This window comes from Salmo salar, chromosome 14, assembly GCF_965601325.2.
Source record: "Salmo salar chromosome 14, fSalSal1, whole genome shotgun sequence".
Lineage (NCBI taxonomy): Eukaryota > Metazoa > Chordata > Actinopteri > Salmoniformes > Salmonidae > Salmo > Salmo salar.
In genome coordinates, this window is record NC_138304.1 from 80,855,001 (window position 1) to 80,868,860 (window position 13,860).

The 13,860-nt window shown below is 44.3% G+C and overlaps 1 protein-coding gene across 8 annotated transcripts in view; it reads right to left on the minus strand.

Moving 5' to 3' along the window:
* The window catches only part of LOC106570261 (receptor-type tyrosine-protein phosphatase U), a 326,028-nt gene that overhangs the window by 76,765 nt on the left and 235,403 nt on the right, over window positions 1-13,860 (minus strand). For all 8 annotated transcript variants that reach the window (XM_014142386.3, XM_014142381.3, XM_014142384.3 and 5 more), the window contains exons 11-13: window positions 7,646-7,847; window positions 4,797-4,899; window positions 3,898-4,189 (exon numbers count right to left, since the gene is read on the minus strand). In XM_014142386.3, coding sequence (XP_013997861.1) covers window positions 3,898-4,189; window positions 4,797-4,899; window positions 7,646-7,847 — 597 coding nt within the window. The remainder of the gene's footprint in view (window positions 1-3,897; window positions 4,190-4,796; window positions 4,900-7,645; window positions 7,848-13,860) is intronic.

Here is a 13,860-nt window from a genome sequence, read left to right on the forward strand (position 1 = left end):
CTTGTTTTTAGCTGATAGGAGTGGAGCCTGGTTTGGTGCTCTGCGTTGTGCGTTCAGAGATGCCTTTCTGCACACCACTGTTGTACTGCGCCGTTATTTGCCTGTTTGTGGCCCGCCTGTTAACTTGCACATTCTTGCACACACCGATAAATCCACGATAATTGAGAATTTCAATAAGCATTTTTCTACAGCTGGCCATGCTTTACACCTGGCTACCTCTACCCCAATCAACAGCCCTGCACCCCCCACAGCAAATTGCCCAAGCCTCCCCCATTTCTCCTTCACCCAAATCCAGATAGCTGATGTTGTGAAAGAGCTGCAAAATCTGGACCCCTACAAATCAGCCAGGCTAGACAATCTGAACTTGTTGCAACCGCTATTATTAGCCTGTTCAACCTCTCTTTCGTATCATCTGAGATCTTCAAAGATTGGAAAGCTGCCGCGGTCATCGCCATCTTCAAAGGGGGAGACACTCTAGACCCAAACTGCTACAGACCTATATCTATCCTACCCTGCCTTTCTAAGGTCTTCGAAAGCCAAGTTAACAAACAGATCACCGACCATTTCGAATCCCACCGTACCTTCTCCGCTATGCAATCTGGTTTCCGTACTGGTCATGGGTGCACCTCAGCCACACTCAAGGTCTTAAACGATATCATAACCGCCATCGATAAGAGACAATACTGTGCAGCTGTATTCATCGACCTGGCCAAGGCTTTCGACTCTGTCAATCACCACATTCTTATCGGCAGACTCAACAGCCTTGGTTTCTCAAATGACTGCTTCGCCTGGTTCACCAACTACTTCTCAGACAGAGTTCAGTGTGTCAAATCAGGGGGCCTGTTGTCCAGACCTCTGGCAATCTCTATGGGGTGCCACAGGGTTCAATTCTCAGGCTGACTCTTCTCTGTATACATCAATGATGTCGCTCTTGCTGCTGGTGATTCTCTGATCCACCTCTACGCAGACTACACCATTCTGTATACTTCTGGCCCTTCTTTGGACACTGTGTTAACTAACCTCCAGACGAGCTTCAATGCCATACAACTCTCCTTCCGTTGCCTCCAACTGCTCTTAAATGCAAGTAAAACTAAATGCATGCTCTTCAACCGATCGCTGCCCGCACTTGCCCGCCCGTCCAGCATCACTACTCTGGACGGTTCTGACTTAGAATATGTGGACAACTACAAATACCTAGGTGTCTGGTTAAACTGTAAGCTCTCCTTCCAGACTCACATTAAGCATCTCCAATCCAAAATTAAATCTAGAATCGGCTTCCTATTTCGCAACAAAGCATCCTTCACTCATGCTGCCAAACATACCCTCGTAAAACTGACTATCCTACCAATCCTAGACTTCGGTGATGTCATTTACAAAATAGCCTCCAACACTCTACTCAGCAAATTGGATGCAGTCTATCACAGTACCATCCGTTTTGTCACCAAAGCCCCATATACTACCCACCACAATGACCTGTGTGCTCTCGTTGGCTGGCCCTCGCTTCATGTTCATCGCCAAACCCACTTGCTCCAGGTCACCTATAAGTCTTTGCTAGGTAAAGCCCCGCTCACTGGTCACCATAGCAGCACCCACCCGTAGCACGCGCTCCAGCAGGTATATTTCACTGGTCACCCCCAAAGCCAATTCCTTCTTTGGCCGCCTTTCCTTCTAGTTCTCTGCTGCCAATGACTGGAACGAACTGCAAAAACCACTGAAGCTGGAGACTCATATCTCCCTCACAAACTTTAAGCACCAGCTGTCAGAGCAGCTCACAGATCACTGCACCTGTAAATATCCAACTACCTCGTCTCCATACTGTTATTTATTTTATTTATTTTGCTCCTTTGCATCCCAGTATCTCTACTTGCACACTCATCTTCTGCACATCTATCACTCCAGTGTTTAATTGCTATATTGTAATTATTTCGCCACTACGGCCTATTTATTGCCTTACCTCCCTTATCCTACCTCATTTGCACACACTGTATATAGACTTTTTCTATTGTATTATTGACTGTATGTTTGTTTATTCCATGTGTAACTCTGTGTTGTTGTTTGTGTCGCACTGCTTTGCTTTATCTTGGCCAGGTCAGAGTTGTAAATGAGAACTTGTTCTCAACTAGCCTACCTGCTTAAATATAGGTGAAATAAAAAAATAAAAAATTCTCCTTCGACCTCTCATCAACATTTTCGTCCACAGGACTGCCGCTGACTGGATGTTTTTGTTTGTCACACCATTCTCTGTAAACACTAGACACTGTCGTGCGTGAAAAGCCCAGGAGGCAAGCCGTTTCTGACATACTGGAACCGGCGGGCCGGGCACCAGTGATCATACCACGCTCAAAGTCGCTTAGGTCACTCTTTGCCCATTCTAACATTCAATCAAACAGTAACTGAATGCCTCGATGTCCGTCTGCTTGTTTTATATAGCAAGCCACGGCCACGTGACTCACTGTCTGTAGGAGTGGCTTTGTGATGTGTGTGTGATGTGTGTGTGTGTGTGTGGGTATGTGTCTGAGCACTTCTGTGTTTTATAAAGAACTGATTGCACCAATCTTGCTGTCTTTCAAGCTCCAGTAAAGACATCCGTCAAAGCAATTACAGTTCCATTCAGTGGCAGCAGCAGCTCTCAGAGCCATGGTTCTGGAAACCTACAGCTAATTATCCTGAATAATTGTCAAAAAATTATGTGCTTCCCCCTTTTTGCAGAGCCAGCAAATACACACACACACACACACACACACACACATACACACACACACACACACACACACACACACAGAGATTCAAATAGAGAAGTTTTATAAACAGACTGAGATAAAATTGCTCGCAGGGCAGACAGAGAAACAATAATATACATGAATTAGAATATTCCAATCTTATGAGCTGTTTTGTCAGGATGGAATAGAGCGGTGGCTAAGAGTGCTCTAAGAGGTAGGTAAACGTACAACTATAATAACACCACAGTCATAATGAGACACACCAAAAAAACATTTAATTGGGTATTAAGGGAGGACGGAGGAGTCATTAGAACTGCAGGCCACTGATGTCAAAGGGTTCAGTATTAGCTTTAATGATCGATAGTTAAGACACACAAGAGATTGAGTCAGAGTGTGATTCAGAAGACACACACACTGAGGGTAAGTCCTTGACCTTACAGCCAAGGGAAGTTAGTCATTCCAGCATTACAACCTATGGAACCTTCTAACCTGTAGAGATTTTTGCATCCTAGCAACCACGTAGGAAGCACGTGTTGACCAGTTCTGCCCTGGGACTCTCTCTGATGCATTTTGACCCAGGCGATTGCAGTACAACGACTGAAGACGCAGTTTCCAAACCGCCTTGGCGCACACCTTTTATTAAACACTTTTTTAATAAATATGCAGCTACCAGAGTCATATAGTCATACTGTATACATGATGCATGATATCCAACTTTCTCTGAGAGGCTGAAGCCAGGCAGACCAGACTGTAGTCATTTAGCTCCATATGGGCTTTATGATTGAAACAGCACCTGGCCCACTACTTCCTCTTTTTATCTACCATAAGTCTCATTTCAGTTTCCTCTAGGCCGCAGGCTCAGAGGGGACAGGGACAGGGACAGACAGACAAAAAGAAAGAAAGAAAGAAAGAAAGAAAGAAAGAAAGAAAGAAAGAAAGAAAGAAAGAAAGAAAGAAAGAAAGAAAGAAAGAAAACAGCCTGAGTTTCAGAGCTGAAGTACTTCTCTCCTACAGCCACAGTTTTACCTTCTCAATTCAATAACACTTGATTTGTCCCAAAGGACTGAAGTTTAGGCTGGTCCCCTGATCTGTCCGTGCTGTCTTGCTTACTCCTATGGCATGTTTGACAAAGACTCCAGACTTGACTCAGACTTTATTGACAGGTCTATAAACTTACCCCTCTGAAGTTGCTTATAGCCTGGAAGAAGACTAGGTAGTTCTTGGAGGGGTCCAGGGGAGTGTTCCAGTAGCCGTTATAGGTGTGGTTGTCCCCTACAGTGAACGGAGTGGCCTCAGGGAGACTGGAGGGGGGAAGCTCAGCCGTGTAGTAGTGGGACTTAGACTGAGCCTCCACCTGTGACGCTGGCACAGGGAAACAGTCTGACCCGCTACCCAGCTCCCTCCTCCTCCTCCTGCTCCTCCTGACCCGCCTGGAACCGTCCTCTTCTACTACCACCACCTGGTACGCACTGCGGAGAGAAGGATGACAACAGACTGATAGGTGATAACTACGCTGGAAACAAATGGCCCTCTTAAAGGGGAAATCTGCAGTAGATACATCCATTTCTGGACATGTAAATTAGTTATATAGATTCTTAAAGAATCCAACTTAAAAATGCCTCATGAGCTTAGTTCAACTGTCGTACCCCATCAGAACCCAAAATATAAGGTTGTTTTACTCCAAAGTGTGTAAACAAAGTAACACTCTATAGCCTCAAAACATGGTTAAGACTTTAATTTTGATATCATGGATGGTCAGTCCTTGCATCCATAGCTCGGTCTATGAATGTGAGAGTGCCAGGCCCATCTCTCAGCTTTATAACGAAACAGTGGTGGGGAGAATGCTTTATTGTTGTTTCAACTACGGATAGTCCCTTTAAGGTCAACCTTGTAAAAAAAGTTCTCAAAGACACTTCCTGATTAAATAAAAGGTGGAATAAAATAAGAAACACAAATCAAATAGCAATGACATTTATTCAAAACATTCTTGTTATACAAGTGAACATATTGATCTAGTGGTAGACATGAGTGACAGTTGTGTGAGGCCTATTACTGTGATTAGTAATGTGACTGTACCTGACTGGTGCTCCTCTGCCAAGCGCTGGTCTCAACAGCACCGTGATGGTGCTCTCTGACTCACTGAGTGGGGCTGGGACATCCTCATAGTCAAACACTGGGGCTGAGAGATGAGGAGAGAGGGGATAGGAAGATGGAGGGGGAAGGGGAGATACAGATGGAGGTGGAGAGGGGGAAGGGAGAGTGTGGTTGTGAGAGAGAGAGAGAGAGAGAGAGAGAGAGAGAGAGAGAGATTGATTAATTGATTGATGATAGAACATGAGAGAGAAAGAGACAGAGAGAGATAGAACATGAGAGAGAAAGAGACAGAGAGAGAGATAGAACACGAGAGAGAAAGAGACAGAGAGAGATAGAACATGAGAGAGAAAGAGACAGAGAGAGAGATAGAACATGAGAGAGAACGAGACCGAAAGAGAGAGAACATGAGAGAGAGAGAGAACATGAGAGAGAAAGAGACAAAGAGAGAGAGATAGAAAATTAGATTAAAAGAAAGAGAGAGAGATAGAAAATGAGGGAGTAAGTAACAAAACAATCATATATAACACAGGAAGTGGGATAAAACTCATTCACATAGACAGCTGCAGGACATTCCCATAATTATTCACAGGGACGATAAGAATCCCCTGTAATTACAATACATCTCACAGCCACGCCCCCTTGAACAGGACTGCAGACTGGAACATACCTTGGTAAGCTCCCATCTATGGGAACACACACACATTGTGTTCCCGTCTCTGTTTACCGTTAAAAGACAATTAGCAAAGGAGCAGCCAGCCAATAAAAAACATGAGCTTTCACAATAAAGAAAGATTATTAATAATCAGCTAAACCAACAGCCTCTGAAATTAAAGGATGCAAGACTTCACTCTCACACAGTCACACACAGTATCTGCGCATGTGCACAGGTTCCTTTCACGCTGTTCCCAGCGTGGGAGCCAGGGCACCAAAACAGCGGAGAAGTTTTGCCTCGCGCTTCAACGCTCTTAGTTGTTGTGGAAATTGTTAACTCATATCGCGGAGTCTACCTGGTGTTGTTTTTCCATTTTGGGTCAGAAGAAAAAGGGTTCTTTGGCTGTCCCCATAGGAGAACCGTTTTTTGGTTCCAGGTAGAACCCTTTTGGGTTCCATGTAAAACCCTTTCCACAAAAGGTTCTACATGGAACCCAAGTGAATGCAGGTGAAAGCTACGATCCCCTATTGGTGTCACTTGTTAAATCCACTTCAATCAGTGTTGATGAAGAGGAGGAGACAGGTTAAAGAAGGATTTTCAAGCCTTGAGACAATTGAGACATGGATTGTGTATGTGTGCTATTCAGAGGGTGAATGGGCAAGACAAAAAATGTAAGTGCCTTTGAACGGGGTACGGTAGTAGGTGTCAGGCGCACCGGTTTGAGTGTGTCAAGAACTGCAACGCTGCTGAGTTTCACGCTCAACAGTTTCCCGTGTGTACCAAAAATGGCCCACCACCCAAAGGACATATAGACAACTGTGGGAAGCATTGGAATCGACATGGGCCAGCATCCCTTGTGGAACGCTTTCGGCACCTTGTAGAGTCCATTCCCCGAATGAATTGAGACTGTTCTGAGGGCAAAAGGGGGTGCAACTCAATATTAGGAAGATGTTCCTAATGTTTTGTACACTCAGTTGAGGTTAAACCCAAAAATATTAGACAGAGTAAGAGTGTAACATACACATTCATGGCTAGTACTAACTCAGTACAGAGAAACTGGAGAACGTGTGTAGTATGGCTGGATTCAATACCTTCAACCGCTGGATAGAAAACCAAGCCTTTGTAAATGTATGAATGACCGAGGTTGAAGGCTAATGAAGAGAGCTCACTTTCCTTTACTGTGGTGGGTTTAAGAGGGTATGTTAGAGAAATACATGAATAGAGTTAAGTGGAAAGGCTAGAGAGAGAGAGGGGCTGAGAGAGAGATGAGACAGGTCAGAGGTGACAGTTGCAGTACTTTATCCACAGCAGCTCACAGGTCATGGGTCAAGCACTGACTGTGGCTCAATAGAGAAGACCTGTACAACCACACAAAAGTGAAGGAGATGGACTGAGCCAGTGGGATTTATCCAGCCATACATGCTCCACCATGATGTTATTTCATACTTTAATGCCACCGTCTGTAATTTGTTTTATAGCCAAACTCTTCATTAATTGAAATGGTCATTGAACAGCAGTGACTATTGCAGATTGTACATTTAAAGGGGTGGAAATGCCACAGATCATTAACTAGCCTCATCGTGCAATAGATTTATCTTGATTCTAGAGTGACTCACTCAACTAACTGGCCATTAATTCCCAGTAAATGTTATTATTTCTCACAAAACGGGGGAAAAAGAAGAAATGCAAATCGGACACCCAGGGGCTGCTATTGTCAGGTGCTTTAGAAAAGTTGAAAAGATACCACACACTGTGTTTGGAAATGATCATACTGTATATTTATTTGTGTGCCAAAGTTCAGGCCTCCCGGCCTTGCTCTGACGCAGGTTGTGAGGCTAGAACATTAGTGCAAAAATAGGTATGGGATCATTCGCAAGCTCACTGTGTGGGAGAAGGGAACGTATTTTCTTCGAACAAGACCCAGGAACCCTATGCTATCCTGATGCAGTGAAAAAGAGTGAAAAATAATCTAAACATAAAGTAAGCGTTTGAAACATCTTTGTGTGGACCTATCACATTTTTGCTTACACAGAGTCAGTCCCATCTCTCAGGACAGAACAAGGAACAAGTCATCAAGTCAAACAACCCACAGCAACCCCTCTAGTCTACCCCTAGCCTCATTCTCAGCCCCAGCCCTAACCCTGATGCGTCGGTCACTGCTCATTCTATAGATCCTCACCGGAGATGTTGGTGGTGATCTCAGTGAGGGCGGTTTGTCCGAAGCCCTTGGCGGTGCGAGCTCTAACAGACACCAGGTAGGTGGTGCCAGGGTGTAGGCCAGAGAACATGTGGTATGTTTCGTTCCTCAGTTTGGAAACGGTACGGCGAGGGCCTGGTACGTTGATACCTGGGTCGGATGACTCGATGCCCTGGTAACTGATCTGGGGACCGGAAACAAAACACAGACAAATAGGGTCACTATGCTGTGTTGTTGTTGTTGTAGTAAGAGTATTGTTGTTCTAACAGATTTAGAAACAAGGAACAAAACACAAACCATAGAATCACAATGAGTAGTCTCTGATGACAAACTGTGAACATAAATGAATCAAAACGAGATTTGATTCCACTACCTGAGATCATTTGATAGGTGTTGTTATTGTTGTTAGTGTTATTGTTGTCGGAGGAGAGAGAGATGTTTTGCTGTGGGTTGTTTCAATGTTGGGAGGCAAGCAGATATTTTACAAATGAGGTGGTGTTACTGTGTCTCTGACTGTGCCTGCCTACATTGCACCCCAACCCACAGTGACACCATGGAGCCCAAAATGAGATCATTCCTGTTATCATCATGTGTTACTGAAGGAAGCACTCAGAACGTCTCCTCTGTCACCACACAGACAACCAACACCCCCCAATTATTTCTGCTGCTGTTCTCTTCTGCTTCACTCTCCTTTCTTTTCTCAGAGATCCCGTTCTCAGTGCCTCTCTCTTCTAACGTTCCTCTCTTCTCTTCTTTCCCTCACTCTCCTCCCCCCTCTCTCTTCTCTCTCTCTTCCCTCTCTTCTCTATCTTCTCTTCTCTAGCCACTCACCAGGCAGCTCTGACACGTCCTTGTTTCTCATTCTCCTCTCTCCTGATTCAACCGTCTATTCTCACTCCTCCATACCTCCCTTCTTTCACACACTGCCTAAATTCATCTTCCCACTTCTCATCATCTTCTCCCTATTCCTACTGCATCTTCCTTTTGCTTTCTCAACCTTCAATATCTATTCCAACAATTTCTTCCTTTCATCATTCTATCTATCAGTCTCTCTATATCTCACTATTTACATGTCTCATGCAGTACTTTATCCACAGCAGCTCACAGGTCATGGGTCAAGCACTGACTGTGGCTCAATAGAGAAGACCTGTACAACCACACAAAAGTGAAGGAGATGGACTGAGCCAGTGGGATTTATCCAGCCATACATGCTCCACCATGATGTTATTTCATACTTTAATGCCACCGTCTGTAATTTGTTTTATAGCCAAACTCTTCATTAATTGAAATGGTCATTGAACAGCAGTGACTATTGCAGATTGTACATTTAAAGGGGTGGAAAAGCCACAGGTCATTAACTAGCCTCATCGTGCAATAGATTTATCTTGATTCTAGAGTGACTCACTCAACTAACTGGCCATTAATTCCCAGTAAATGTTATTATTTCTCACAAAACGGGGGAAAAAGAAGAAATGCAAATCGGACACCCAGGGGCTGCTATTGTCAGGTGCTTTAGAAAAGTTGAAAAGATACCACACACTGTGTTTGGAAATGATCATACTGTATATTTATTTGTGTGCCAAAGTTCAGGCCTCCCGGCCTTGCTCTGACGCAGGTTGTGAGGCTAGAACATTAGTGCAAAAATAGGTATGGGATCATTCGCAAGCTCACTGTGTGGGAGAAGGGAACGTATTTTCTTCGAACAAGACCCAGGAACCCTATGCTATCCTGATGCAGTGAAAAAGAGTGAACAAATCGGACACCCAGGAGTTGCTATTGTCAGGTACTTTAGAAAAGTTGAAAAGCTACCACACACTGTGTTTGGAAATGATCATACTGTATATTGTGAGGCTAAAATGCCTTCCCTGTAGCTCAGTTGGTAGAGCATGGTGTTTGCAACGCCAGGGTTGTGGGTTTGATTCTCACGGGGAGCCAGCACAGGAAAAAAAAAAGGGAAAAAAAATGATGAAATGAAATGTATGCATTCACAGAGCGACTTACAGTCGCTCTGGATAAGAGCGTCTGCTAAATGTTAAAATTAGTGAAAAAATAGGTATGGGATCATTCGCAAGCTCACTGTGTGGGAGAAGGGAATGCATTTTCTTTGAACAAGACCCAGGAACCCTATGCTATCCTGATGCAGTGAAAAAGTCAACATAAAGTAAGCTTTTGAAACATCTTTGCGTGGAGCTACCACGGCAAATCTGACCACGACTCCATTTTGTTGCTCCCAGCCGATCGACAGAAACTAAAACAGGAAACGCCCGTGCTCAGGTCTGTTCAACGCTGGTCCTACCAATCTGATTCCACGCTTCAAGATTGCTTCGATCACATGGATGGGATATGTTCTGGATAGCCTCAGACAACAACATTGATTTATACGTTGATTCGGTGAGCGAGTTTATTAGCAAGTGTATCGGTGATGTTGTACCCACGGTGACGATTAACCTGTTAGGGCTAGGGGGCAGTATTGACACGGCTGGATAAAAAATGTACCCGATTTAATCTGGTTACTACTCCTGCCCAGTAACTAGAATATGCATATAATTATTGGCTTTGGATAGAAAACACTCCAAAGTTTCTAAAACTGTTTGAATGGTGTCTGTGAGTATAACAGAACTCAAATGGCAGGTCAAAACCTGAAAAGATTCTGTACAGGAAGTACCCTGTCTGACCATTTCTTGGCCTTCTTTGCCATCTCTATCCATTACAAAGGATCTCTGCTGTTACGTGAGACTTCCTACGGCTGCCATAGGCTCTCAGAAGGCGGCAAAAAGCTGAATCGTGGCTTAGCAGGCTCTGGCTGAAAAAAAGTAGCGCGTTTGGGTAGTGGCTGGTTACAGTACTGTGAGACTCAGGCGCGTGCCCGCGTCGACCGAATGCTTTGTTTTCTTTCCTCTGTTTACCTAAACGGAGATTCCCGGTCGGAATATTATCGCTTTTTTACGAGAAAAATGGCATAAAAATTGATTTTAAACAGCGGTTGACATGCTTCGAAGTACGTTAATGGAATATTTAGAATTTTTTTGTCACGAATTGCGCCATGCTCGTAACCCTGATTTACCATTTCGGATAGTGTCTGGAACGCACGAACAAAACGCCGCTATTTGGATATAACGATGGATTATTTTGGACCAAACCAACATTTGTTATTGAAGTAGCAGTCCTGGGAGTGCATTCTGACGAAGACAACAAAGGTAATCAAACTTTTGTAATAGTAAATCTGACTTTGGTCAGGGCTAAACTTGGTGGGTGTCTAAATGGCTAGCCGTGATGGCTGGGCTATCTACTGAGAATATTGCAAAATGTGCTTTCACCGAAAAGCTATTTTAAAATCGGACACCTCGATTGCACAAAGGAGTTCTGTATCTATAATTCTTAAAATAATTGTTATGTTTTTTGTGAACGTTTATCGTGAGTAATTTAGTAAATTGTTAGTCAATTCCCCGGAAGTTTGCGGGGGGTATGCTAGTTCTGAACGTCACATGCTAATGTCAAAAGCTGGTTTTTGATATAAATATGAACTTGATTGAACAAAACATGCATGCATTGTATAACATAATGTCCTAGGGTTGTCATCTGATGAAGATCATCAAAAGTTAGTGCTGCATTTAGCTGTGGTTTTGTTTTTTGTGACATTATATGCTAGCTTGAAAAATGGGTAGTCTGATTATTTCTGGCTGGGTACTCTGCTGACATAATCTAATGTTTTGCTTTCGCTGTAAAGCCTTTTTGAAATCGGACAGTGTGGTTAGATTAACGAGAGTCTTGTCTTTAAAATGCTGTAAAATAGTCATATGTTTGAAAAATTGAAGTTTTCGGATTTTAGAGGAATTTGTATTTCGCGCCATGCCCATCATTGGATATTGGAGCAGGTGTTCCGCTAGCGGAACATCTAGATGTAAGAGGTTAAAACCTTCCCCAACCAGAAACCGTGGATTAATGGCAGCATTCACGCAAAACTGAGAGCGCGAACCACTGCTTTTAATCATGGCAAGGTGACCGGAAACATGACAGAATACAAACAGTGTAGCTATTCCCTCCGCAAGGCAATCAAACAAGCTAAGCGACAGTATAGAGACAAAGTAGAGTCGCAATTCAATGGCTCAGACACGAGACGTATGTGGCAGGGTCTACAGACAATCATGGATTACAAAAAGAAAACCAGCCCCGTCGCGGACACCGACGTCTTGCTCCAAGACAAACTAAACAACTTCTTTACTCTCTTTGAGGACAATACAGTGCCACTGACACGGCCCGCTACCAAAACCTGTGGGCTCTCCTTCACCGCAGCCAACATGAGTAAAACATTTAAACGTGTTAACCCTCGCATCACTAGCCTTGTCCTCAGAGCATGCGCAGACCAGCTGGCTGGTGTGTTTACGGATATATTCAATCAATCCCTATCCCAGTCTGCTGTTCCCACATGCTTCAAGAGGGCCCCCATTGTTCCTGTTCCCAAGAAAGCTAAGGTAACTGAGCTAAACAACTACCGCCCTGTAGTACTCACTTCCGTCATCATGGAGTGCTTTGAGAGACTAGTCAAGGATCATATCATCTCCACCCTACCTGACCCCCTAGACCCACTCCAATTTGCTTACCGCCCCAATAGGTCCACAGACGACCAATCGCAATCACACTGTACACTGCCCAAACCCATCTGGACAAGAGGAATACCTATGTAAGAATGCTGTTCATCAATTACAGCTCAGCATTTAACACCATAGTACCCTCCAAACTCGTCATTAAGCTTGAGACCCTGGGTCTCGACCACGCCCTGTGCAACTGGGTCCTGGACCTTCTGACGGGCCGCCCCCAGGAGGTGAGGGTAGGAAACATCATCTCCACCCCGCTGATCCTCAAAACTGGGGCCTCACAAGGGTGTGTTCTCAGCCCTCTCCTGTACTCCCTGTTCATCCATGACTGCGTGGCCATGCACGCCTCCAACTCAATCATCAAGTTTGCAGATGACACTGCAGTGGTAGGCTTGATTACCAACAACGACGAGACGGCCTACATAGAGGAGGTAAGGGCCCTCGGAGTGTGGTGTCAGGAAAATAACCTCACACTCAACGTCAACAAAACAAAGGAGAAGATCGTGGACTTCAGGAAACAGCAGAGGGAGCACCCCCCTATCCACATCGACGGGACGGCAGTGGAGAAGGTGGAACGTTTTAAGTTCCTCGGCGTACACATCATGGACAAACTGAAATGGTCCACCCACACAGACAGCGTGGTGAAGAAGGGAAGAAAGTTGGCTTGTCACCGAAAACACTCACAAACTTTTACAGATGCACAATCGACAACATCCTGTCGGGCTGTATCACCGCCTGATACGGCAACTGCTCCGCCCACAACCGTAAGGCTCTCCAGGGGCTGGTGAGGTCTGCACAGCACATCACCGGGGGGCAAATTAACTTCCCTCCAGGATACCTACACCACCCAATGTCGAAAGGAAAGCCAAAAAGATCATCAAGGACAAAAACCACCCGAGCCACTGCCTGTTCACCCCGTTATCATCCAGAAGGCGAGGTCAGTACAGGTGCATCAAAGCTGGGACCGAGAGACTGAAAAACAGCTTCTACCTCAAGGCCCTCAGACTGTTAAACAGCCATCACTAACATTGAGTTGCTGCTGCCAACATACTGACTCAAATCTCTAGCCACTTTAATAATAAAAAATTGGATGTAATAAATGTATCACTAGTCACTTTAAACAATGCCACTTTATATAATGTTTACATACCCTACATTACTCATCTCATATGTATATTCTGTACTATATACCATTTACTGCATATTGCGTATGCAACACGGCCATCGCTCATCCATATATTTATATGTACATATTCTTATTTATTCCTTTACACTTGTGTGTATGTTGTGAAATTATTAGATTACTTGTTAGATAATACTGCACGGTCGGAACTAGAAGCACAAGCATTTCGCTACACTCACATTAACATCTGCTAACCATATGTATGTGACCAATAAAATTTGATTTGATTTCATTAGATTTTTGCTTACACAGAGTCAGTCCCATCACTCAGGACAAAACAAGGAACAAGTCATCAAGTCTACCCCAGCCTCATTCTATCAGTCTCTCTCCATCTCACTATTTACATGTCTCTTCCTTTTCAACATACTCTCTCTCTCTGTCAGAGCAGACTCCTCAGGCCCAGACCTGTCTCTGTGTGG